This window comes from Mycteria americana, chromosome 23 (genome assembly GCF_035582795.1).
Source record: "Mycteria americana isolate JAX WOST 10 ecotype Jacksonville Zoo and Gardens chromosome 23, USCA_MyAme_1.0, whole genome shotgun sequence".
In the NCBI taxonomy this organism is placed as follows: domain Eukaryota; kingdom Metazoa; phylum Chordata; class Aves; order Ciconiiformes; family Ciconiidae; genus Mycteria; species Mycteria americana.
This window is the reverse complement of record NC_134387.1, coordinates 6,990,571-7,016,971: the sequence shown is the minus strand read 5'-3', so window position 1 is coordinate 7,016,971 and position 26,401 is coordinate 6,990,571. Positions and strand designations below refer to the sequence as shown.

Genomic DNA, 26,401 nt, shown 5'->3' with positions numbered 1-26,401 from the left:
GGTGAGGGTCAGTCCCCAGATTTGGCCGGGCTCGCCCTGTTGCGGCCCTGGCCGTGGGTCTGGGCTCCCCCAGGCTCACAGCTGCCCCCTCCCACGGCCGCGGATGGGGACACGTGGGGACCCACGGCTGGCCCCCGGCTACGGCCAGCGCGGCGGAGGGGACGAGCGGGAGCACAAGCGCTGGGGCTGGCAGCGGGTGCCCGGGCGGCTGTGCGGGACGGGGGCCATCCCCGTCCCTCCCCTCCTGGGACCAGCAGCCCCGACTCCACATCCCCGGCCCAGCCTGATTATCCCCAATCCACATCCCGGCCGGCGGGTAAACAAAGCGTGTCTGGTTCCCCCAGCAGACCCCCCCAGCAGACCCTCCCCCGGGCCGCTTACATATTCCGACGGCGTTTCACACTGGGACCATCCCGTCATTAGAGGGTCATTTGCAGGAGCTGTCAAGGGTGGGCGAGGGAGGCGTGGGGCTAACCCCTGGCAGGAGGCAGACGCACACAGAAATCTGGCGATCTGGGCTCTTGATGAAATAAAAATACATTTCTTTGCCTCTTCCTCCGCAGGTTTGCTACTCCCTCTCAAAACCTGTTGTCACACCAGCAGCGAGGGCAGGGGGTTTCACTCTCCCACGCTCGCCAGCTCCTCGCCCTCCCCAGCCCCTGCGTCCGTCGGCCTTGCTGGAAGCTGTATCTTTGCGATCTCTGCCCCTCCATCAAGCCTGTTTGAAATCGAGCAGCGGGTTCAAAAGTTGTCGTGGGGCAGGGAGAGGCAAGGCAGCCGTTCCCGGGGAAGAGCCGGGTGGAAAAATAAAGGCTGAGATTCCAGGGCCGTAAGGAAAATATCAAAGTGCGGACGGCGACAATAAAGCTGCACCACGATGCTTAGGCAAGGTATCTGCTAGCAAGCCCGGCTTTGCAAGGCTCGGGCCGTGAGCGGAGACCTAATCTCTGAGCTGAGGGACTCTGCTGCCTGGCCCTTCTCCTGCCCCAATACACATCGGCTGCCTGACAGAGGGAGCCCAGACACGCAGGACAATAAAGCGGGGGGACAGCTCCAGCCTGGCCGCGGGGTCCTGCCCGGCGTGGGCTGCCCTCCTGCAGGCATCGCCGGGCCCCGCGCTCGGCACCTTTCCCGTCACCGCACGACCCTTCAGCGTCCCGGGGCCAGAGGCTGCCGGGGCAGGGACCCTGCGCGGGTGGCGGGACAGCAGGAACGAGACACGGAGGCTTTCATCCCGCTCCTGCCGCATGGGCAGGGAATGGTCCGGCTGGCACACGCGGCCAGACCCTGCTCTTGTCTCCCCACTCAGAGATTCTCTCGTGAGCCTCACCAGGGCAGAAGGGACCGGTTTTTGCACCAGTTTCTCTGTGGGAGTTTTGCTGCAGAGCAGAAACCCTACAGCGAGTGCTGAGGCAGCGGAGCATCTCGTTGCCCTCCCGAAGGTGTCAGGGAGCTGGCAAGGTCCCTGCTTCCGGAAGGTTTTCTGGCAGGAAAACCACCCTGGCTGTAATGGGAGCGCTGCCTACGGATGCTGCAAGACTTTGATGCGAGCAGGACCGCTCCGGGAGCACTGGAGCACGGGGCAGCCGCAGTCCAGCTGGGATCAGGACGGGGACCTGCGACCCTGCCTGCCTCCCCACTTCCCTCCGCCGTGTGCGGGGCCGGACCCTGCAGCCTGCACGCTCCCTCCCGAACGCAAGCAAGAGCAGCGTCCGCCGCGCTGCGCTGCGCACGCAGGGCCTGCCGGCGACGGCAGCGAGTCGCAGCCACCACCTGCCCGCGTGTGAGCTGCTGCCCGCGCCTCGGGAGGAACCGCACGCGGTCAGGGAGGGAAGATAGGCACGGTTTACTTTGGACGCACGAGGAAAGAGTGAGCGAGAGCAAACAGACCGAAGGGCTTATCAAAGGCCCAGGGTAATATTTGTACAAACGGTGGATTAAGGCACTAGCCGGGTCAGGCAAGTATTGTTCGTCCCGTGACCAAGACACGGAGCAGGACGCAGGCACGCTGGGCAAGCTGCTCTGCCCTGCTTGAGACGAAAAGGGGCAGGGACAGAAAATGCAATGACAAAGCCAACACTTGTCCCTCGGACCTCCCTGGAGCATCCCAGCTGTGCGAGGCAGCCACCCACGGCTGCCTCCCCTCCCGCCGTGCGTGCGAGGGCGGCCCCGCCGCAGCCTGCGCTCGCCTGGGGGCTCGGCCCCCGGCAAAAGCAGCTCCTCAGCCCCTGCGTGCAAGCGCCAGGCGAGGAACAAAGCCCGCACAAGCAGGGATCTGCCTGGGAAACGCTGAGCTGCTCCTTACATGGCTTAGGCAAGCTCGGAGCATGAACGCGTGCAGGAGACGGATCCAAAAACGCCCGCCTGAAGGATGCGGCACTGGCCGGGGGCGTGAGGGAGGGAGGCAAACTGCAAAGGACCGGAGCTGGGGGTGCTGAGGTGGCGCGGTCCCATGCCACGGACGGAGGAGTTCCAGGCGCGGGCTTGGGACAAACTGCACCGGAGCAGATGCGCACGAGTGCCACGTCACTGCATCGTGCGTTGACGGCTTTGGTAGCGACTCGCTCTGCCCCCAGCGACTGCGCTGATGTGGCCATGGCCCCAGGGCCCCACACTGGGAAGCCAGCAGGAGCCCTGACCCTCCCGGACCCCCTCTCACACCTGGCCGGGTGCTTCGCAGGGTGCTCGCTCTCTCTCCGAATTATCGGCTATGAATCGCTGTCAGAGGCACCTGGCGCTTTGATGCTCCCCCCCAGATCTACATAAGCACGCAGATACCGATGCAAAGCTGTCGCGAGCACGGACAAAATACTTAACACTTAAACACTTGTTACCCTCTAGTATGGGGGTGGGAGGGAACGGAATTTAAAAGCATCGCTTGCAATAGCTGACACTCACTCCAAAAAAAACATGCAGTCATTTTCGCACCCGCACAAAAACCCGACACCACGAGGCTCCCGTTCACATCTGGGCCACCGCGGGTCAGAAACTCGCAGCAGAAAAAGCAGCAAGGCTGAAATCAGCTTGAAACCGAGCAAGCTGGAAATCAGCTCGGGGTGGCACCACGGCGGGGGCACCTCCGAGAGGGGCCCAGGACGGCGCTGCCGCCCGGGTCAGCCGGGGTCACCGGCACCACGTCCCCCACCAAAACCTCACCCCCGGGTAGCGCAGCGGGACGCCGCCCGGTAAAGGGAGCGGGCACAGAGCGAGCGCCAGATCTCACGGCTGCTTTGCAAACAGCAGCCCCCGGCCCCTGCCCGCGGTCCTGCGCCCGCCCAGCACCGCGGCTGGGTAAGCCCAAGCCACGCAGGCAGCCTGCCAGGACGAGCCCGCGGCGGGGCCCGGGAAGCTGCGCAGAAAGCCCTACCCTTGTCAGTACTCTGAAGGCAGCTAAGGCGGGCGTTACAGCTGTGGAAGAGTATTTCAGGAGCGTAAGCGGGGTAAAACCCCATCCTGTGCACAGAGGCCCTTTCCCAATGAAACCCGTTTGCCAAGGGTTACATCAGAAGGACTCTCAGTTGTAAAGCCATGCCCAAGCAGTAATTACATTTTGGTTAGGACAGAGCAGGAAAGCACGCTTCAGTGCTGAGCGCACAGACTTAATTACTGCAAACACCCCCCCCCCCCCGAGTCTGTCAGGGCTTTTTTAGTCTATGCTGAAGTAACCGGCTCTGGACAAATTAACATCGACGGGGTAAGCTTTCTTAAAACCAAGTCTTCTGCTGCCTCCCCCAAAAAGCAAAGCTGGAGGTTGCTGTGATGTGTGGCGGCCAGAGCAAGAGGGCTCCGAGGACGCGTGGATCTGAACTGCTGCACGATGCTGTCAGCAACGCCACAACCCAGTAGTGCCCTTTCTCTCCGAAAATATTAATTTAGCAAGAAAGAGACGTCAGAGGCAGCTGCAGGTCACAGCACGTATTCAGCAGGGAGAGCAGCTCCGCTCGAAAGGCACATCATACCAAAACCCAGCAACTGGTATGGAGCTGCGATACTGATAAAGTGACACCTGAGGGCAATAAATTTGAATCTGTTCCCATTAGTTTCAGAGAAACACTTAATCTTATCTTAAAAAAAAGCAAGTTTATCTGCAGAAATTGCTTTGTCTCTGTTTCTTCTGTTACTTGTTATTAGAGGCTTGCATATCATAATGTCACCATTTAGCTTAATTAGCAGATATTTAAACGCTATCTACAATGAGCGATTTGAACAGACACTCATTGTCTTTTAGGAAGTCTGAGGCTCAGGCCACGTCCTAACGTGCATTCTCCTTCTCTGAGGTGCCTCAACCACCAGCACAAGATGCCACCATCAGCAGCATCCCTAAAGCAGTAACGTGGCAGTGTGTTAAGAGACTGCTCTCTAATATATTTGTAGACGCTTTCTCTGCGGGCCCAAGTTGAACACTCCCGCGCTAAAATTACTTTCTCAGATGAAAATTTCCCTCTCAAAACTAGACAGACTTATTTCTAACCTACCAGTTAAACCCTCTCTGTTCCATAGGTTGATGTGAAGCCCACCGAGTTATGAAAAGGAGAAGCAAGCGTAAAGCATGAAAGTTTCAGCATGGATCAGAAACAGCAGAAAACAGAGTTAAGCACTCACTTGCATACCAGAAGAGATCCGCTATTTTGGGAAGCGGGAATTGTGGCACACAAGCTGGAGGCTCAGGTTTTTCCCTGGCAGGACAGGAGAAGGCAGCTCAGAGTCAGGGACCCTCTGGGCAGTGCTCAGCTACCTGTGCCTCCTCTTGAGCTAATCTCAGCCGCTTCCACCCGCAGCCTGACCAAGCCCTGCCCCTCATGGGGATGGTAAGAGAAGGAGCTCAGACACCTGCACCATGACCTTGCAAAAGAACCATCTGGAAACCCACAGCACACAGCTTTTGCGATTTATTTCTGGAAGCAGACTGAAACTTCCTGCAGTGACCAGGTGTTGCATGTGGGACAGACAGATGTTCTGCCGAGAGGGCTTAAGGCATCTCAGCCTTTGCCTTTCAGGGGAAACCCAAAAGCAGAGTGTTTCTCTCCAGGCTATACACAGGACCACCAGATCGATTTTTCTGCAACAAGGTGGTAGCTTCTTACTGGAATGAATAAAGGACAGAAGCTGTATTTATTGCATTAATCTCCATACCAGGAGACGCAAAATGATTTTTATTTCTCCCTTTATATTGCATTTCTGTAACTTTTACAGTATTAAAATGATTAACAAAAGCATAAAACTGGAAACAAAAACAATCATTGAGAGTGTCTCCTCCGGCACTTCAAGGCCCATCATCAGCAGGGGCTGCGCTTGTGTATTCGCACCCACACGGAGAGGCTGAGACTCAGTCCTTGTAACAGGACACGCTCTCTTCTCGGAAGGGAAGAAACCGCCTTTCCCGGGAAGCAGGAAGGCACTCAAGGCATGGGCTACTTTTAAGCCTGGCTGGTGGGAATCCTCAAGACAAGGTCCTGGTTCTTCACTGGATAAGCACTCTCAGGGCACGTGCTTTAGATGTCCATGTCAAACTGCTCTTCCTCACCTGTTGAGACGGACAAAAAACTCCACAAGTGAGTCCCCACAGTTTCACATTAAATACCAAATATTTTATTGAAGAAACAACCATCAGCTGTGCTTCAGAAGTGTGGCAGTTTGGACTTAAAAGCTGCATTCAGGCATCAAGTTTGATATGAAAACCATCTTGTACAAGTAAAATGTAAGCTCTGGCCATAGGGGGGAACTTACTCGCAGACAGACAAGAGCAGAAGTGGAGAAGTTGCCCTTTAAATAATTTATTTCTACCCCTGGATTTCCTTGTAAACAGGAATGTAAAGAATAATGTTGATGACAATCACCAGTATAAACTTCTGTTACCAGAGGCACAAATGCACATTTCACAGCTTCTTATCTGTACAGCTGTTACCACAGCTCACGCAATTTGAGCAGATGCCAGCGAGAGCAGCGATGATCTATTCCTGAGGACAGGGCTTCTTTGGAAGAGTCACCACCAAGCTGGCATCCAGCACGCAGCCTGCATTTCAGTTTGCCAGAGAATCCAGTGAGCCACTAAAGGTCACAACAGTGTGTAATAAAAAACATTAAGCAATATTGACTCTGAAAACATTTTGCTTAGAGCAAGCATGGAAGCCAACTAATGAGCATTCGGGTCTTTATTTTTAGAGAAGATAAATAATCATACTTGGTAGTTTCAGGTTGCTTCAAGAAGTAATCTTGCGTAGCTTTAAAAAAAACTGTTCAAGAGCAGTACTTGCTCATTTTGCCATTACAGTGCCTTTAGTTAAGTGCTGATGTGCACAAAGTGGCCAATGACCTCTGTTCTCCTGTGGACTAACCTCCACCTTGCTACCTTATGCACACCTGCAAGCTTCTGCTGAATCCACAAAAGACAGCAATGGATACTGGATAATCGATAAATACAAATCGGGTATTACATCCCAGCTATATTGATTGAGCTCACTTGTACTCCAGAAGCCCCGGTGTCAAAAAAAAAAGAGGCAGAAGAAATTTACAACTCAGGCTGACACTAAAAACTCCCAGCAAATCCTACTCTGAATCGTAACCTGATCCTTTTCAAAAATGCAAAGCAGCTGCAAAATGGTCCAGGACAGAGAGGCAGCAGCAGCTGCACCCACTCTCTCACCACAGGACTATTAATCCAATAGCAGTTTCCCAAAGGCTAAATTAGTGAGAATGATTATGACAAATTACATCTAACTAATTGAAAAAACATCACACTACCAGGGACTACAGCAGAACCTAACCACCATGAGAACCTAATTATCCCGTAACATCAAGCCCACTTTGATTGACCAGAGCTTATAGGGATCTCCTGGCTCCAGTCCACGTGTACACTTTGGTATTTCTAGGAACCAGCAGCGCACTTCACTCGTTTTTTGCATGCACTCACCTGCGCTCACTTTTTCATCACAGTTTTGGACATGGTTGTTCTCAATCTTTAACTCCTCCACATTTGGGCTTGTAACACCTGGAATGTCCGGAAGGTCAGAAGGTGGTGTTTTGGCAAGCGGAGAATTGCGGCACTCCATCAAAAATTTACGATCATAAATAATCCTGGTACCTGGAGGGAGAGAACACCACTGTCAGTTTTCAGCATTTTAACACATGAAAGACAGCTGGGCCATGTTCACAGCTAGATGTGTAAAGCAGGAGTCACTTAAAACAGTATCTATTATTTAGCACTTACTCTGTTCATTCTGTGCTACCTTACAAGAAAGCCAGATACGCTTAACACCGTATCTGCCAAAAGAAAGGTATGAAAGAGTCAGGTACTCAAGCAATAGCTAATGCTACTGGGCTGGTGCACAGAGAGAACAAGATGCCAAAACCCAGACCGATGCTGCATGTGATAGGTAGAAGGGGCTGGATCTAACTCAAGGTCACAGCAAAACAGTAAACTGTAAAAGAAACAGTAAACTGAATTTCATTTCAGCTCATAAACATAACAGGCTTCTCAAGTTGTCCGGGGCCGAGAACTGCGGGTAGACACGACTGCAGACACCAGGTAATAGGACATGGCGCTGCCTCCTTATGTCACTCCGAACATCGCCCAGCAGAAATCCCTGCACAGGCATTTGCTTTCGCGTACCAGGTGCTGGCCGTCCAGCACGGTTACATATACCTGTCAGAAGGCTCGACTACAGAGCGTTGGTAACGCCGTCTGTTTTAATGGTTAACCTGACCGCATCCTACTCTCCCTGCCCTACGTGGAGCAAGCCAGCTCCAGCGCATTCGCAGCGAGCCTCTGCAGAGGCAGCAGAGCTCAGCTCCAGGCACGCATTTCTAGGAATACCACTGGACTGAACAGCCCGTTCCTTCTAAAGGAATTGCATTGGAAAAAGCTCAAAAACCACACAGAAAAGGGACTCCTCCAAACAGACCGCAGCCTTAACCCAGAAAGTACTGAAAATCAGGCCTGCAAGCCTCTTCTCTTGATCAGGCCCTTACCGCTCTGCTCCTGTTCCAGCAACAGGGAAAGGCAACTTCTCCTTGTGTACTCCCTGAAAAACTTTAACTAAAAATACACACGTGCAGGGAAACAAGGTCCCATTAACATCTGTTCGGGAACATTAAACTCCCTTTATTTTGAAGCATGGCTATAAAGTAATGTAGCTGCATAGCATGTTTCAGGAAGGTTCTGCTAATGAGCTCCCAAAACACCAGAAACCTTTTCACAAAGAGATTTTGAATTTGAGTTGCTTCACTAGATCCAAGGGGAGATCAAACCCAATTCAGAGCTATGCTCTAGCAGTTAGCTGCATTTGAGAAGGCAGGCAACTAGTCTGCGAGTTGAGTGTTAAATTCCTGGGAGGTTCACAGAGGCGAGGACGGAGCTTCCTAGAACTGCAGCTCATGTACCAAGCATTAGGAGCACAGTTCAGGCGGACAAGAGCTTCCACGCCTGGTTCACGTTCCTCTGACAGTCACATGCCCAGAGCTTACGAAAGCAACCGCCCTGCAGACAGCCGGAGCAGGACACCCAGCCATGGCTGTCAACAGGCACAGCCCGAGGCCATAAATGGGCTCCTTCCAACACGTAAAGCTGAGTTAATAGCAGTTCTCCTCTTTAGTGTGAAAGACTACACCCCGCGGGAACTGCCCTGCGCCCTGAAAGCCCTGGTTATACCACGGCTTCAACACCCGAGTGCCTCGCTGTGCAACTTGGGAAGTCCAGATGAGAATTTGGCTCACTTTGAGTCTTTTCATCAGGATGAAGCACTAGGTTTGAAGAAGCATCCAGTACAACACCTCGCTCCTTTCCTGCTCCCTGACGGAGCACAGGCACCGTGAGCTGCGCTGCTCTAAGAGCCATCCCATCCCCACTGACGGAGTCGACAGCCCTGGAGGCAGCTCCCTCTGCAACAGGCACTGCGAGCACCAGCGGATCACCACCCGCTCCGCATTGCTCACAGCAAGCGCCGCAAGCACCGCAGCTCGCCACACATCTCGGCCCGTGACAGATCAAGCTGCTGGGACTCCCCAGATACTACTGCATGTGGGCTTTACTTAAAGACAACACGTGCACGTGCCCACGGCAAGCGGGCGAGGAGCCAGGACAGGCACAAAGGGAATACTGAGACCAGACTGTGCTTAAAGGTCACACAGCACCTCTTACACGCTCCTCCGTGCTTCTTCATACTGGTTGTTTTTTTTTTTTTTTTTTTTTTTTTTTAGTCACTGCTGACTGCTGTAAGAAAAACAGCTACTGCCTGTGCTGGCAGAGGACAGGGAATTTCTTTGTTCCACCATCCCTTCCAGAGGGGATCACAGAGCCCAGAGAGACCTGTGAAGGTAGCTGAAAAAAGGAAAATCAGTCCTTTTCTCCAATTGCTGGCACCAAACCAAGGCCCAGAAACCACGTAGAAACTCTGCTCGCTCACGTCAGTCCCACGGTGGGCTGTGCTGCGCCCCTGCTGCCAGGATTAGAGGGAGGACGCTTTAGAGCGTAATAAGACATGACTGTCTGCCCTCCTCGGATGGGCCCCTTTCATCCTAACTGCATTTTAGGATGTCACTTCAACAATTCTGGAGACTCCAAAGCAACCTGCCCAAAAACTTCACCTCAGTGTTGTGCAGTGAAAAACCTTAGGAGGAAAAGCTTGTGCATTTGATCACAAGCAGCAAAGCCAGACCAGAGTAAAGGTGTTAACAAAAACGCTGATCTACCAGTGCCTGACAACTGGAAAAGCAAGTGTTCCCCTAATCTTTCCAAGTCAGTAAACTTGCCTGTTAGATGCACACAACTCAGCATACTGTAGCTGTGGAGTACGGCCTTTTCAAAAGCCTTCAGTCACCCAGCACTGCTGCTGTGGGTTTCCAGCTCTGGCACCGAGCCCTTTTTCCATCACTCACATCCCCAGCACTGCCTACAGCCAAAGGGATGACTTCAGAGATTACAGTCCTCAATTCTTCTCTGAAATTAGTCAGAGGTTTTGCATGACAAACTCAATTTGCTTCTTTCTTCTGATTCTTCAGATTTCACCTACTGTTTTGCAGGAAATCTCAGACTTTCTTCAGTGGGCTACATATGTTGAACATTTTCAACAAAAGGACCTAAACCAACTGCTTCTGAAGCACAAAATTATTTATTTTTACAGCAGTCAGGGCTTACATGCTAAGGAGTAATGCAAAGTATTCTGCCTGAACCAGTGGATACATGGGTTAGCAGAAAACAGATGGGGAGAGCACAGCCCAGGAAGCAGAGAAGCTCTCCGAGTCCAAGCTGGCCTGGCCCCAGCACTCTTCGAAGTGACACTTTAGTGCATTAATCTGGGGAGTTTGCTGTGAAATGCATCAAGAATGTTTTCATGAGAGCTCTTCCAGACTGTCCAGGACACGAAGGCAGACAACAACCCAAAGCTAACATTTCCCCAAGTCCTTCGGGAGTTTTAAATCATTCCTCCTTTCACCACCCGAATCCAACACCTGAAGGCAAACAGCCAGCGCCTGCAGCTGGGCCTCGGCAGCAGGAGCTGTCCTCAAACAGGCTGGGGACAGACTAAAGCACCGCGCAGTCACGGGAGCGCTGTGGATTTTGCCAGGTGTGCACACCCTAACAATAAACACCATTTGTGTTTCTCCTCCACACTCTAGACATTCATTAACTCTCCAACAGAGACAAACAGCGATGATAATCCTGGAAGGCTCATTACGCTGCGCAGCACTGTTAATTGTTCACTTCTATTCTGTTACTCAGAGCACATGAATACAGCCGAGAAAGTCATTCTCATTCTCCTATCTTCCATGGCATAATTACTGCAAGTGCTATTTAAGTACTTCAGTTATTTGCTGCTTTCAGAGAAGAGAACATATGGCAAAAATAACACAAGAACTTCAGTTCCCCAACCAAGCTTTTCTGCACAAACACAAAAAAACAAGTGAGTCAGCAATGCCGACTTCCCCCTTCTCTCTGAATTTTAACCCCTGAAATATTGTATTGTAAAGAGACCGGTAGGTCTGAGAGGCAAACAAAACATAATCCACCACCTCCCATTTCGTTTGTTCTTTTGGCTGAACTTCAAGTACAGTTTCATCATTCCTGCTGCTCACATTGATCTTTTATGTAGCAGCACAGGGGAAAAATTCTTAAAGATACGGAAAAAATTATCTCAAACCACCTATCAGCAGGAACACAGGCAGCTGCTGTAGCTGGAAATACACACAACTGATCTGGTGCCCGGTGTCATCATCTGGAACAGCAGCCGCTTGTCTCGAAAGCCAAACTACTCAAAATAAACAGACACTCAAGCAAGCGGTGTGGACGCAAAACCTTTCAGATAGGCGAGCCCTTTAGGGAGCTTTGCACGTTATGTCCCTGCTGTAGCATGCAGAGCTACACCTAAAGCGCCTTCTGCCTAAGATAAACGCTAAGCTTACAGGCTGTGTACTCGCAGTCCCCCGCAGCTGCCTCTGCTCTGAGCGGGCGGCGAGCACAGCTAACTCTCACAATCGGTTTATTCTTCTTATTTGAAGATGAAAACCCTAAAAGATACCACTCCTGGCAGTCACACGCAGCACAGCTATCGGGGCTGCACAACGAGACTTGCAGCAAAGAAAGAGGGAACCAACCCACTGCCTTTTTGCGGCAGAGGAGCACCGCACTTTCAGACCTTAGAGCAACTTGGGACAAGAAAAAGAAAAAGGCCCCAGGATTTACTTACTGCCAGAGGAAACAGCAAATATTAGAGATTAGAATTAATAAGTAACCCACATTGGAGGATGGGTTTGCTCGCTGCGAGGCTACCCGGGAGCACAAACAGCAGCCTTGTGCGGACACCCAGGCAGATGCTGTTTCGCTGCACCAGCTCTGGCACGCTCTCGGGAAGGTGGAAGCCCCCCGGCTCCTCCTTATACCTCACAGCAGTGGCCAAGCGCCCAGGGAAAACCCCGGCCCTGCTAAGCCAGACCCTGGCCCGGGGAGGGGGGACAGGGGGACCCACCCCAGCCAACACACGGGGCTCCCAGCTCACCCCCACAAGACGAGAGCCCCCAGCGCCGAGCCAGCCCCGAAGGGAGAACGCCCGAGCAGCTGCCGCTGCCCAGGCGGGGGTCCCTCCCCACACACCGCCTGCGGAACAGCCCCCAGCCAGAGTGGGAGCCACCCCCCTACCCCCCCATCTGAGCAAGAGACCCCCCCCAAGTCCCCATACAGCCCCCGGGCAAAGCAAGGACACCCCCCCCCCCCCCCGCACACCCCCGACAACAGGGGAGCCCCCCGCTTCCCTGCACGCCCCTCGCTCAAAGCCGGGCCCCCCCGCAGCCCCCCGCCGGGGCAAGAGCCCCCCCGCTCTCCCGAACGAGGGCCCGTCCGGTTCCCACCGCAAAACCGAGGCCGCCCGCCGCACCCGGGGGGCTCCCGCTCGAGCACCGCCCCGCAGGGAGAGGCCTGGCCGCGGCCCGCCGCTCACCGCCCGGCGTGGTCCCGAAGACGGTGCCCCCCGGCGTGGTGCTGTAGTCGCCGGGCGGCAGCGGGGCGCCGTCGGGCAGGGCGAGGCGCTTGCCGGGGCCCGGGATGTCGCGACTCGGCGTCTGCCCCTGGCAGCAGCGGCCCGACATGGCGCCGGGACCGGGACCGGGACCGGGGCGGCTGCTCCTGCCGCCCTGCCCGCCCTGCCGCCGCTTCCGCCCCCGGACACGCCCCTTCCGCCGCGGGGCGCGACGGGAAATCGAGCGAGGGGCGGGGCAGGGGCGGGGACGTGGGCGGGGTTTCGGCTGAGTAGGGGCGGGGTTCGGTGGGGCGGGGCAGGGGGCGGGGCGCGCCCGGGCGCACGGCGGGTCCCTGTGCCCCCCGGTGTCTCCCCCCCCCCCCCCCCCCCGGGGCACCCAGCGCCTGTGCCCCCCGCTCCTGGGGGCGCGTTGCCCCCTGCCCGCCCCGTGCCGTGCACCCAGCGCCACGCAGGGACCCCACAGGGTGCGCAGGGGGATGCTGACAGCGCTGCCCCCTGCCTCCTCCCGACGGGGGTCCCAGTCCTCCTGTCCCCCCCGGGGGTGTCCCCCCCGCTTAATGACCCCCGCGGGGCGTGCAGCTGGGGTGGCCGCTGTGGGAGGTCCCGGGTGGTCCCCGTGTGAACCCTGCCGGGACAGATGTCTGCCCGCCTGGGTGGCAGACCCCCGTCCCAAATGGCTCTGCCACCTCCGGGGGGGCAGGGAGCAAACGCGGGAGGGGCCGGGGGGGCCACACACCGTCTGCACTCGTGTCCAGCACCCCCCACGCCGCGTCCCCGAGGGCTGCTGGGACGCCGGCTGAGCAGGGCTGCTCCGGGCGGGGCTGCCCGGGCCTCGGGGCAGTGGAAGAAAAAAAGGTTTTTTCTTAAAACTTTATGAAACAAAACATTTAAAGAGAAGCTGAAGCGCAGAGGGAGGGCAGCAGGGTGGGCCGGACTCGCAGTGTGGGAGCCCCCGGCTGGGCAGGGGCGAGAGCTGGGGAGCCCAGGGATGAAGCCCTGGCACAAAGCCTCTCGGGGCACCCTCGGGCGGGGCAGAGCCCGCTCCCCCCGGCAGGACCACCCCGCTCACACGTGTGATGAGCGCTGGCAGCTCGGCCCTGCCTGCCGGCCGGAGGCAGAGGGGCTCCCTGAGCTTGTCAGGAGGGCGGCATGGCTGGGAAGGGGGCAGACCCCCACCGGTGCCCCCGCTATCCCACCCGGTGCTTCGCACGCCAGGCAGCCGATGCCGACCCCGCACCGTTTATAAGCCGAGGGCCTGACCCTGCCTCTGCTCCTTGCCCTGCTACCTTGCCCTACTTGCTCTGCTACTCGCCCTGCTACTTGCCCTGACCCTGCCTCTGCTACTTGCCCTGCTACTCGCCCTGACCCTGCCTCTGCCACTTGCCCTGCTACTTGCCCAGCGGGCTGCGGTACCCGCTGGGAAAAGCCCCGCAGCCCTTCCGTGCTCCCCCAGCAGCGCCCGCGGGGCTCTGCTGGCCCGCACAGGGCCACCGGGCTGACGCTGGCATCTGCTGACGGCCGGGAAAGAGGCAGCCAGCGGGAAGGCCAGCACCGCTGCAGCGGCGTTTCGCCTGCGTTGGAAAACCGTGGCGGTGGCCGGGGCTGTGGCAACGTCGGCCCAGTTTTCCCCCTGGAGAGGGGCTAGGGCTGCTCCCCTGGCCCAGGCGGTGGTGGGAGGCAGCGGCCCCCGCCCTGCCCGCACCCCGCCGTCGCCCCGGCTCCGACAGATGGAGCTCGGCTGCCGCACGCCGCGCCGGACCCTGGCCCAGGGCCTGCAGCCGGACACGGCCAAACCGGCGGCACCTCGCTGCCTTCTCTCCTTCCCTGCCTGCTTCCACCCGTGCTTGGCTCGGGCGACGCCGGCCAGCCAGGGCTGAGCCAGCTCCCGTGCCCCCCCGACCACCGACCCATCCCTGGGGGGAGGAAACCTCATCCCTGCGGAGCCGTGGTCCAGCCCTGGGGCGCTGGGGGTCCCCGGGGGGCTCCGAGCCCTTGCTCCAGGGCAGCATTTGTGCGGTCCGGGCAGCGGTCTCCTGCCGGGCTGGGGGCATGGAGAGGGGCGCTTCGAGGGGTCTGCTCCCCAAGGACCCCCGGGACCCCGGGCTGCGGTGCCCACCGAGGACCCCTGGGACCCCGGGCAGGCTGCTGTGCCCCCGGAGGACACTGAGGACCCCGGGCAGGCTGAGGTACCCCCAAGGACCCCCAGGACCCCAGGCAGGCTGCGGTGCCAGGCAGGCAGCCCTCGCCCCGTGCCGGCTGCTAAATCGATTACCGAGCGCTGGGGCAGGAAAATAACATATCCGGCCGTGCCGAGTGACATCAGCAGTGACCCCCAACCCAGCGAGGCGTCCCGCCACCGAATAACAAGGTCCACTGCCATTTCCTCCTCCTCCTCCCAGAGAATGGACCATTACGGGGTCAAGGAGCTGGGAGGAGGTCAGGGTTTAGGGCACATCCTGGCCGGGGCAGAGCAGGGGGCCACGAGCCCCGATTCATTCGGGGGGTCTGCCCTCGGCACCTGGGGGACGCCCAGGTCAGGGTGTGGGCAAGGACTGGCTGCAACAGTAAGAGTGGGGGGAAACCCTCCAGGGTGTTCAAAATCCCATGAAATGCCCTTTCTGGAGATGCCCCTTCAGGGGACCGGACCCTTTCTGTCCTGCAGAGACGGCTTCTGCACGCCGTGAGACCCACAGGCACGTTCCCATCAGGGGGGCTCCAACGCAGCACCTGGGGTGCCCAGGAGACCCCGAAAGGCAGCAGCAGTGCCGGGCAGCACAAGACGGCCAGTGCCTGTCCTGGACCGAGGATGTGGATGCTCAGCTCTTGCTACCTTTGCTGAGCTCTGCAGAGCTCCAGCCCATCGTGGAGAAGACGCTGCTCTCCCGGGCTGGCAGCGACGTCCTTCCTGGACTCTGCTGATACAATCTCCCCCGCTGGAGAGACCTCCCCAGAAACCAGCTGGCACCGAGCGAGCTGGTCCGGGATGCACAGCCCGGAGCCCTAACAATAGCCTTTCCTCCTCATCTGTCTCTGTCTCCCATTTCCCACACAGGCTGGAGATAAAAAAAAAAGCAAGAAGAAAGAAAGGGGAAACCACCTGGACCCAGGGCCAGGGAACAACCAGCCCCGGGCAATAAATCAGTGATGTCTCTGTGGGGCAGGACCCCCGTGCCGCCTGTCGCTGGGATGTCCGGCGTTTCTCTGCGGTTCTGTGCATGGGAACGACACCGACAACCACCGAGAAAAGAGATGAAGGGGGACGTGGGGACCCCAGCCCCGCCACGGCACCGCCGTCCCCCACGCCGGCAGCACGCGGGGGACCAGGGATGCTCGTGGACAGGGAGGTCGTGAGATGCCCCCGGCTGCCAGCTCTGCTGCCCTGGTGCTGCCCGCCCTGCGCCGGCAGCGGGGAAAAGGCACCGGGCCCTGGTGTTCGCCTGCCCACGCTACCAGCACCCGCTGGTTGCAGTATGTTCATCTCTGGGGCATTTTATCTGCCCCTTCCCTGGGCAGCTAACAGGGCTGGAAAGCCCTTCGTCATCCTCATGTGATACCGGGTTATTGCCTTATTGCCTTCTAAATCGGGAGCAGAAGTGCTTCTCATAGGTGTCCGCCCCTTCGCCCGCTCACCAGCAATTGCGGTGTCTTTGCTGCTGACCTGGTTTAAATCACTTTTAGCTGAGCAGGGTTGGCTTTTTGTAAAACCCTTGCTCCTCTAGCAGGCTCCCAGGGAGGCAAATCTGTCTCGTGGCTCTTGGAAAACACATAAGTCATGAAATTCTGAAGTTTGCGTTGCATGCACGACGGCCGGGGGCTGCCACGGGGAACGGCCCCCTTCTCCGCTGCCCTGCAGCCCCTGGCGTGAGAGCAGCCTCCGGGGACGGGCAGCGAGGGGCAGTTCCTGGGGCAGTTCCTGGGGCAGTTCCTGCCCGTCCCTGGCTATCGCCAACGGCACTTCCACCAATACTAACCAGGCTGCTGATTACAGGAGGGTTTGCTGTAGACAGGAAGAAAATAAACTGAGGGGAGGATAAACTTCTGCGTGGTGGGCAGCGGGGACTGGCGGCTTTCGTCTCGTCCCATCCATCATCTCCCCTTTTGCGTGGACCCCGGGCGGGAGCGCTCGCCTCCAGCCCAACGCCGCACCCCGGCTCTCCCGTGGCTGGGAACCCCAGCTCCAGCCCCACGCCGGACGGGGTGGCGGTGGGTCCCCGGGTGCTGCTGCCCACCGTGGCGACCCCCTGGCGAGGATGTCCCTGTGCCGCAGCATTTCCACCCCATCCGTGTTTACATTCCCCTCCGATTGCCGGCGGAGATAACGACAAACCCATATCCACTTTGCCCGCCCAAGGGCTGTTTGTGCAGATAAAAGTTGCCCCAGTAAACAAGCCCATCCTGCCCGTGGGAAGTGCACCTCCGCCCTGCCCGCAGCCCTCGGCGAGGAAACCCCTCGCCAGAGCCCAGCGGGACCCTGGCCCCCGGTGTCCCTGGCCCCTGGGCGTGGGTCGGGGCTGGCACTTGCTGGGGGTGCTCAGCGCCCCAAAATACACCCCCGGGATGTGCCGTTTGGTTCACGCTCTTGCAAAGGGAATTTGGCAGAGGCAGGGCCATCCCTGCAGGCTGGCACGGCGCGGGCACACGCCTGCCGCCAGCGTCTCGCACAAGCCACGGCTCTGCTCGCACCCGCGCCGGCTCTGCCCCGCGCTGAGGGGCTGCAGGAGCTCTCCTGCGCCGGGGGCTGGGGGTCTCCAGCTGCTCGTGGGGGGAAAGCCTGGCAGAAATGACTGTAGGGGGAAACGGATCAGGGAGAGCAAATGGCACCGAGTCAGACTCCCGGTAGCTGGGATGCATCTCCGGATCAGGAGGGAAGCCTTCGCCCGTCGGCCACAGGCTCACATCCACGCCCTTTGCACGGCACCCGATATCCCTCTGCCATGTGCCAGCGGCTGCGTTCGCCCCTTCCCACACGTGCTGGCCGGCTCCGGCCGGCCCCGTAGATGGGGCTGGAAGCTGGCCTGGATCAGCAAGCGTTCGTGAGCAATCCGCCGGCCCTTCGGTACGGATCCCGGGCTCTTCCCCAGGGCAGAAGCAGGTGAGAGGCAGCGCGGTTGGGCAGGCTGCGGAGAGGACACAGCTCCCTGCACAGCCACCCCGGCCGTGGGGTCCCAGCCCCTGGAGTCCCCTCGCTGCCCTCGCTCGTGCTTCAGGTCGCTTCTGGGAGCCAAAAGGCTTGTGTGCCAGTTGGGAAAAAAAAATTCATTCCACCTTTCCCGACCTCGGAGGGGCTCGGTCCCTCCGCCAGCCCGGCAGCTCCTGCGGGCAGCCTCCCCACTCTTACAACGCCCTGCCCAGCCCGGGCAAGCCACTGCTGCCCTTCGCAACCACAGAAATGCCCGGGGTGGGCACAGGTTTTCATTCCCTGCCTGCACTGAGAGTAACCTGCCCTCGGCAGCCTGCCTGCTCCGCGGCCGTGCCGGACCCCGCGTGACCCGGGATGCTCAGGCAGGTCTGCTGCAGGAGCAGATGCTGAGCTGCCAGCACGGGTTCTGCCTTCCCCTGAACGTCGGGATTTGGAAACCGGCTCACCCTCTGCCTCCTCCTCCTCACTCCCACCTCCCTGGTGCTTTTGCCGCAGCCGCAAGACCTCCCCATTCATATTCTCGTCTCTCCCCACCAAAGGCACCCGGGAGTCACTGAACAACAAGCTGCTCGCCGTGCTTATTGCATAAGCGTAAAAGCTGAGCTCCGAGTGTGACGTGAACCGTGTACCGATGGAAACACCCGCCTGCACGGCGTGCCAGGAGAAACAGCCGGCCTGAAGGCACTGTGGGTGCTGGAGCCGGGCTGTGAAAGATGGCTCTGGGCAGCGGCGAGGGTGCCTGGAGCTGTGAAATCCTTGCTCGGCGCCCAGTCCGGGGGAGGGAGTTTCACCTGCCAGGGCAGAGGGACCTGGAGCCCCTCGAGGGACAGAGGGACCCGGAGCCCCTGGACAGGACCAGGGTCTCTGTCCTGGTGGGCTGGGCAAGGGGACAGGGCGCTGGGGCAGCCGCTTCTCCCGGTGCCTGGACCTGAGCTCCGGGATGCAGCCGGTGGGGAGGAACCTTTTCCCCATTTGCTTCCCTCAGGAAGGAGGTTTCTGAGAAACGCTGGGGAGGCAGGAGGAATGCACGGGTTAAAAATAGCCGCCGTGGCATGGGAACCACTGGTGGAGCCCAGGGCCAGATCCAGAGGGGAAGCCCTGATCTCCTCCTCGTTGTTGTTGTTGTTGATGTTGTTCTCCCACCCCGCAAACGGCACCACCGAGGGCTGGAAGCAAACAGAGCCCCGGGGCTGCGCCAGCGAGGGCGAGCCCTTGCACGGGTGCAATGGGCGCAGGGTCAGGCCCAGGAGGGGACCCGAGCGCTGGGAAGCAGGGATGCTCTTAGGCGGCGGGGGTACAGCCCGGAGCTTCGGCGGGGGTGCCCGGGGCAGGGAAGGGGGCAGAGGAGGGGCAGGGGGCTGCGCTGCGGGAGCCGTCACGGGCAGCACCGGGGTCTGACGCCGAGGCGGCACGTGGCGGTTTGGCCGGTGTCCTGTGGCCGTGGCCGCGCGGGGCTGCTGACGCCGGCTCCCTCCCCGCAGGAGACCCCGTCCCTGCCCGGCTGTGCCCAACGCAGCCTTCTCTCCCCAAAGCGGGGCCGGACCCTCACCCTCCTGCCCTGCGGCCAGGGGCAGAGCCGGGGAAAACCACCGTCAGGGTACTCCTCTCTTCCTCGGAAACCTCTGCCTGAAAGCACAGCTACTCTCAGATGTTGTTTCTGTTGCTGACGTTTTTTCACGACAGTTTCCACACTTTTTGTGAAATCCGTACCAATGTTATTGCAAACTTCTCCCTCCTTCCCCCCCACCCCGTTTTTCTTTAGCAATAGCTGCAGGAAAACCAGGAATGATGGAGAGAGACTTGTGAAAGCATCTGTAAAACCTTTGCGGGTCCCGACAGCAGCGCAAGGACTCTCACTTCTCCAGGTACCTGTGGCCGGGGGGTGATGGGAAACGTTGGAAACGAAACCCTGCTGTGAGGTGTGTTAAAAATGTCAGAAATGGGGAATAACTGCCCGCAGGCATTGCTCTTGCCGCTGCCGCAGGCTCTCCCCGCAGCAACATGGGAAAGAAAACAGCTTTATTATGACCTTTTTTTTAATCTGAAAACATAATTGCACAGGGATTTGGGAGGCAGGAGAAGGACCTGAGATTGCTTTAGGGTAGCCTTTGACACTGGCTGGGTTTCAGGATCTCAGTGCCCCTTTCCCTAATTCTCACAAGGCTGCTGTAGCCTCGGGAAGAGCCGCAGCCCCGGGATGGCGAGCGGCCTCGGGGCCGCCTGCTCTGGGCAGGGCAGGATCGGCCCCTGCAGCAAGATCCACGCCTGCATCTCCTCTCTGGTGGGAAGCGATGCTGCTCACCATGGTGGGGGGTAACAAGCTGCATTCACCGAGCCAGGTTTCCTACCCCTCCAGCCCTGTCTGTCCCCCCAAAGCCACCCCGGGGTGCCCCAGGCGAGGAGAAGGGATCCCACCAGCCCTGCCCGGCCCCGTCCTTCGTCCCCGAGGGCACCGCGGCTCCCTCCTCCGAAGCCGTGTGTCCGTAGGGCAACACACTGTGGGAACGGGCTAATAAACAGCGAATCGAGTGACCTCAGCCCTGCCTGAGCAGGCAGCCAGCAGCGGGCTCTGACCTTCTCGGTACCCAGGGTACACTCTGCCTCTTTCATCATTATCGATGCGTTTGCTCCCAGGAGCTTCGCTTGGAAAACAGGATGTGAGTGTGCGAGACGGCCGCTCGCCCTCCCAAATACGCAGGAGCTCAGAGCCTGCCGGGACGCTCCCGTCCCTGCTGCTGTGGGCTTGCCCCGAGCCGGGACGGCAGTGCCGGGGCTCGTGTGCTGGCCAGGGGACCAGGATCACCCCCCGTGCTTTGCCATGGGCTGCTGGGGGGGCTGTGCTGGAGCGGCAGCCGGGTCAAAGGAGCTACAAGACGTGTGATGGGTTATAAGCTGCCCCAGATGCAAAACACAAACCCTGCTTAAACCCCTGTAAAGGTGATCTGTATGCTGCTCTGCAAAGGGAAACACGTTTCCCTTTGCAGGTACGGTGGGGTACTGAGCATGCCTTGACTAACCCAAACTCTAGAACCAGCAGCTTGCATGAGAGTCAGTGAAACAGCACATTTTTATTAATTTTTACTGTTCCGACACAGAGAATTTTTCCCTTCCTGCTGCTGCCTGTGCCTGAGCCCTGGCTGACACGATGCTTCGGCTCCCAGAGCTGCGCTTGCGTTTACTGGGGGATGAGAGTTTATATAGGGCCGAGAGTTTATGCACAGCTTCCTCCAGCCTTCCTGGGACAGGCAGTACCCAGCGGGTTAAAGCTTCATCACAGCGTGTTTATGTGCTGACAAGGAAACATGATGACAGATAATCCCAAACAACTTCAAAGCAAGATTCGTGAATCCGATATGGAAACTATTCCTAAAGTCTCAGCGCAGAGAGCCCCAGACTAATTACCGCCGTGGACATTAAAGGCAGAGCAGGACCCACTGCCAAAAGCCCAGTGCCTGGCCTGGCCCTGTGCCCACCCCGCCGAACCCCGGGGTCACTCCTCGCACTGCACCGGGCGGCCAAGGGGATTTGGGGTAAAATGATGCTCCTCGAGCGACTCTTGCTTAGGCAGAGGGTAGAGCATCCCACGGTCCCCACCGACCTCCTGCGCTGTCCCCAGCTGTCCCCCGTGGCCCTGGGCGGGTGGGCAGGGTCTTCCCTGCAGCCAGGACAGCCCCATCTCGCCCCTCGGCTATGCCAGCCTGCCTGGCAAGAGGGGGTTAATGCTGAACCGGGATGCAGCCCGTCCACCTGGGAGGCATTTAGGGATTAGGGAGGGAGGAATAGAAGAGCCTGGGGAGGTGGTAGGACCCTGGTGGCAGCCAGCACTGTGGCAGGCAGCCTTGCAGGGACTGGCGGCTTGCTCTGGTGCAGGCGGTGACGTGGTGCGTGGCTTCGTGTTGTGGATGGCTCTGAGCCCGGGGGGTTTTGCTGCAGAGGGGATGCCTCATCAGCCCCGCGTAGCATTACAGAGAGGTGCGGGTCTGTGGGGTCTCTGGGCAGGGCTTGCTCAGAGCCCCTGTGCAGGTGGGGATGCTGTGGGGTCCTGGGCTGGCAGGGTTACCTGATGTGGATCGGCAGCTCTTGGTAACGATAGACCTGCCTGCAGGGTCTGAGCCTGCTGCTGTATACCCACCCAGGGGCTTCCCCAGAGAGTTTGCATCAGTAAATCATATTTTGAAGCTTTTGAGGGCTTTAGTGGCTGTTCAGGTTGCCCTGGCTAGGCTGGGGCATAGCGTATGTGTGGCTTCTTGCAAAACTCTTTTGGAAGCATGGTGGGGGAACGAGGGCTGACGAGGCTGTAGGGGTGCGGTGCCCATCCCAGAGGTGCTGAGGCTCGCAGCTCTCCCAGGGCCGTGGCGGTGAACCTCTCCGGCTGCCCTTGCCCTTTGCTCTGGGCTGGGGACTTGCGCCAGCACGGCTCTGGCTCTGAATCGCACGGATGGGCAACGCTTTGCAACACAAGCCTGGCTCCAGAGGGGCTCTGGCACGGTCTCTTACTGGTGCAAAGCTGAACTGCATCTCTCCGGGTACAGCAGTGCCTCTCCCCTGCTCTGCTCCCTGCGCCCACGTTCCCGGGGGGGGCTGGGGACGGACAGGCAAAACCCCTCAAATGCCCTGTTGGCAGTTCCGGGCCAATCGCTTGCTGCACTGGGTTTGCTTTCTGACCCTCTGCTGCGGTGGGGAAGCTGAGGAAGGCTGAACCGAAGGGGAGAGCAGCCAGGCCCCAGGCAGAGGGGGATGCCCGTGTCCCTGCCGTCGGAGCGCCTGCAGCAGCGATGGCAGCGAGCAGCAACGCTGCTGTGCCTCCTGCTGTGTCCTGTTTATTATCACTTGTTCTGTAACGCCAAGTATGCAAACAGCGTGCCAGGGGAGAGAGAGAAAGAGTTCCCAGCTATAAAAAGCTTTTCTTTTATCCTAGTGCAGCATCAGCCTGGCTCAGCCTTGGCAGAGTCTGAATGTGCTGCATTTAATGATGCTGGGAGGCAAAGCTGGCGCTTGCCTGTTACTGCCCGGCCTCTCCTCTCTTCCCATTGAGCCTCAGCCCCTCCTCGGTGCCTGCCTGCCCTCTCTGGGCCCGGCTTTAGCAAGCTCGTGATGCAATTTTGAATTGAACGTGAGGGATAGAGGATTAAAACTGTGCTTAACGCCTGAGGTGGCAGGTCATGGGAGCTTGGGCAGGGGTCTGATAGCTGGTACCCTTTTCCCCGCCAGCTGCCTGTGCACAGGCTCGTGCACCGGTTGCCCAGGCTGGATTCATCTCTTGGGCAGATGGAAATGATCTGTCCTCCCTTAGGCAGCCTCGTCCCGGTGCATATCCGCACAGGCACACTGGGGTACCTCTGGTTTGGACAAGGTCTGGCTCTCCCGTTTGCAGGTGACAGGGACAGCTCGACCCCGTCTCTGGCTCACTTTGCAGCCCCGAGGCAGGCTGTAGCGCTGAGGCTGCAACCCACACCAGCTCCTCACCCCTCGGGGTGCATCGCCCGTCCCCGAAGCGGGCTGGAGCCGCAGCTCATGTCTGCCGAGCTCCTGCAGCCATCACAAGCTCCCTCCTCTCTGCTAAATGCCAGGCGCTGATTTATCTGCTTTACCTGTCTGGGATCATGTCTCACCCGAGCCCTCGGTGAGGGGGATTAGTAGAACCAGAGCTGTATGTGTGGACCTGAAACACTTAATTAGGATGTGTGCATGCAGCCTGGCTGGGTGGATAAGGCTGTGGGACAGGGATTAAGCAGTGCAGGGACTTTACATCCACTTAAGCAGGAATGCCGGCATGTGAGAACTTTGCTGGAGATCAGGGAGGGTGATTTACAGCTGACACAGGCTCAGGACGCCAGGGCTGGCCAAAGCAGGTTCCCCTGGCCCTGCACGGGGGGCTATGCTGGTGCACCAGCTGGAGAAAGGGGGGCTTGTGTCCGGCTGTCTCTGAATGATCCCAAGTTGTTTCCCTGGGAATCTACAAAAGGGTATTTGAGCTCCTGGCAGGAGAAGCGCTGGCACGGAGGAAGCCCCTGTTGAGTCCCCCCCGGTCTAAGGGACGGCTCCTGCTCGCTGCCGGGGCGGTGCTGGGCAGCAGCGGGTGTGGGGGAGCCCGATGCTGCAAGCTGGAATGCAGCCCCTGGCCTCAGCACCACCTTCAGCGGAATCCAGGACCCTGCAGGCATCGTGCTCTGGTGCTGGGATCTGTTTGCAGGTGGAATTGTCCCGTGATGAGGCATCCTCCTCCAGGAGCTGCTAAACACCTTCTGCCAAGGGCTCCATAGCTGCTACTTGAGCCGTCTCACCCCTCTAATGCCATGACCAGGCAGACCCTGTGCCCCCTCGGATGCATCTGGGACCAGCTCAGGCACCTCTTTCCTCTCTCCAAACACATCCGTGGGCACCAGAAGCTCCATGTGCGAGGAGAGCTACGCTGCTCGTTCCCTGCATCCCAGCTGTCCCCGAGCAGGGATCTTCCCTAATCCATCCTGACTCTCTGTGTATAAAGAAGTATTTTAAAATATCCATTGTTTATTCTGTAGCAACAGCCGAAGGAGCTGCTCTGATCCATGGCGTAAACATATTTTCTCAGAGTTTTCTAAACAGCCACTTGACCCGCTGGCCAGCAATTCCCCGTAGGTCTCTCCAGGGCTGGCTCTGCCTCGCCCTGCCCCTGGCAGCAGCGGCTGCACAGGTAGGGAGCCGGGCCAGGGTTTCTGGCCCAGTGACGGGCAAGGAGAGAGGATGCTTCCCCTGGTGCCTCAGCCCCGGGCTGGAGGCTGCAGCTGGGGTCTCCAGCCCTGCGGGGGCTCGGGTCGAGGCTCTAGAGCAGCGGGGATGCGGTCAGGGCTGCGCGAGACCCAGCATCTCGGTGCTTCAGCTTTTCCAGCTGTAAAACTGGGACAAAGATACTGAGCCACGTTATTTCCCCTGCCTTGATGAAATGCCCGGGACTCTCCCTTCCTCTCCCCAGTCGAGTCGGCTCCCTGGGAAGGGAGGGTGCCGAGCAATCCTGTCTGGGAGTGGGAGGAAAAGTCCCATTTCAGTGCCGGAGAGAAGACATCAGAAGTGGTGTTTTGGATGCCTGCTTCAGCACCTCGAGAAAGCCTGGCTGTTTGTCCCGCCATGGGCAGCGGTGTCTGTCTGTTACTCACTTTGAACATGGTGGGAGCACTCCCCTCCAGGGCACGGTGCTGTGGAGATGGTCTGAACGTGCCGTGGAGGAGCATCTGCGGGAGGATGCACTGTAAAACCCCCAGGGCTGAGTCCTGCAGCCCTCTTGGTGCCCAGGAGCCAGCTCTGCTGGGTGGGCACGCACCGGGTGGCCAGGGCTGCCGGGGAAGCGGAGGCGAGGATGGGAAGCAGAGGCAAGGATGGGAAGCCACCGGCCCCCGGTCACCCAGCAGGGTGGTGGCAGAGCCGAGAACAGAGCTGGGCACCCTGCCCCATGCCCGGCCTCTGCCGGCTCCGTGGAGCCAAGCCCAACGCCCTTGTTATCCATGGACGTTCCCACAGATGCTCTGGCTTTATTTTTCAGACACAAAATCCAGCTGCGGCTCCGTGTGCCAATGCACCCTGCAGTTGCATGTGCAGCCACGATGGAAAGACGACGATTTTTCCTGCACACGTCTCGTTTGTGCCATGCGCCGTTCCAGCGGAGGGACAAATCGCCCTGTAAATAGCAAGTCCAGGGCTCGGTCCAAGCCAGCGATTAATGCCAGAGCTGGGAGCTAAAAGGGGTTGCATCAAGCCCTTGTCTGACTGCTTTGAAAAACCCAAACAGTCTTGTAAAGATCACGCTTGTAAAAATGGGGCTCTGTTTTGCTAGCTCATGAATGGGAAGAAATGCCAACTGGATAATTTTTTACACATATTATTTTTCCTCTTTGTCAACATTCCCCCATTTGGCTGGAACTTCAAAATGCCATATTTGGAGAGTGCCTGTCTTAGAAGTTCCAGTATTTGTATAAATAGCTGATAGTGAAAAAATTACCCACTCTGGAGTCTGCCCAGGGCCTTTAGGAGGAGCAGGGCCGGGGGCAGCGATGGGGCCGAGGCCGCCGGGGCTCTGGGGCAGCCCAGTGCCTTCCAGTCTGAGGTAGACCCTGCTGCCATGTGCGAGTGGAGAAGGAAGCGTGGGGTCTCTGAAACACCAGCAGCCACCCGAAAACCGGAGGGGGAGCAGCAAAGGTCTGCCCGCTCTCCTCCATCAGCTGGGAAGGGGATGTGGGCAATAAATGTGGAAGTGAAATAGTGACTGTGAGACGCCCTGGATGTCGCCTTTTGGGGTGGGGCTGTCATCTTGCCATCCCTCTGCTGATGTTGGGGGGACAGGGGTGTCACTGACCCCACCAGGGACAGCCTGTCCTGCCCAGAGAGAGCCCGAGCACGGTGAGGGGTGTACGGAGAGAGGCCTGTGGTGAGGGGCACGCGGCAAAGTGCTGGGCTGCACGGTGAGGGGTTTAGAGCGAGGGGTGCAGGGTGAGACGCTGAGGTGTGTGGAGAAGGACGGAGCACAGGGTGAGGGGTGCAGGGAGGGAATGAGGGGTGCAGGGCGATGGGTGCACAGAGGGGGTGAGGGGTGCAGGGTGAGCAGTGCACAGAGGGAGTGAGGGGTGCACAGAGAAGGACCAGGGCGCATGGCATGGCGCAGGGTGCGTGGAGAAGAACAAGGACGCACGGCGTGGGGCCGGGGCGCGCGGCGCGAGGCTGGAGCGCACGGTGAGGGGCGCAGGGAGCGGGGCCGGGAGGCGGGGGGGGGGGGAAGGGAGCACGGGCAGCGGCCGGGGGGAGCGGGGCGGGCCGGGGGGGTGCC

The 26,401-nt window shown here is 58.7% G+C and overlaps 1 protein-coding gene across 1 annotated transcript; it reads right to left on the bottom strand.

Moving 5' to 3' along the window:
- Window positions 1-5,111: 5,111 nt before the first annotated feature.
- On the bottom strand, window positions 5,112-12,668 carry EIF4EBP1 (eukaryotic translation initiation factor 4E binding protein 1). The gene is made up of 3 exons (XM_075523518.1): window positions 12,429-12,668; window positions 6,911-7,081; window positions 5,112-5,524 (listed from the first exon to the last, which is right to left on the bottom strand). The coding sequence occupies exons 1-3, from the start codon at window positions 12,574-12,576 to the stop codon at window positions 5,493-5,495; spliced, it is 351 nt and encodes a 116-aa protein (XP_075379633.1). The 5' UTR covers window positions 12,577-12,668; the 3' UTR covers window positions 5,112-5,492.
- Window positions 12,669-26,401: the final 13,733 nt, after the last annotated feature.

Bases quoted from the DNA above. Each gene is read 5' to 3' on its own strand.
- EIF4EBP1 (XM_075523518.1), bottom strand. From the start codon at position 12,576: ATGTCGGGCCGCTGCTGCCAGGGGCAGACGCCGAGTCGCGACATCCCG. The intron at 7,082-12,428 runs GTGAGCGGCGGG...CTCTCCCTCCAG, and splicing joins CTTCGGGACCACGCCGGGCG to GTACCAGGATTATTTATGAT. The intron at 5,525-6,910 runs GTGAGTGCATGC...CCGTCTCAACAG, and splicing joins TGATGAAAAAGTGAGCGCAG to GTGAGGAAGAGCAGTTTGAC.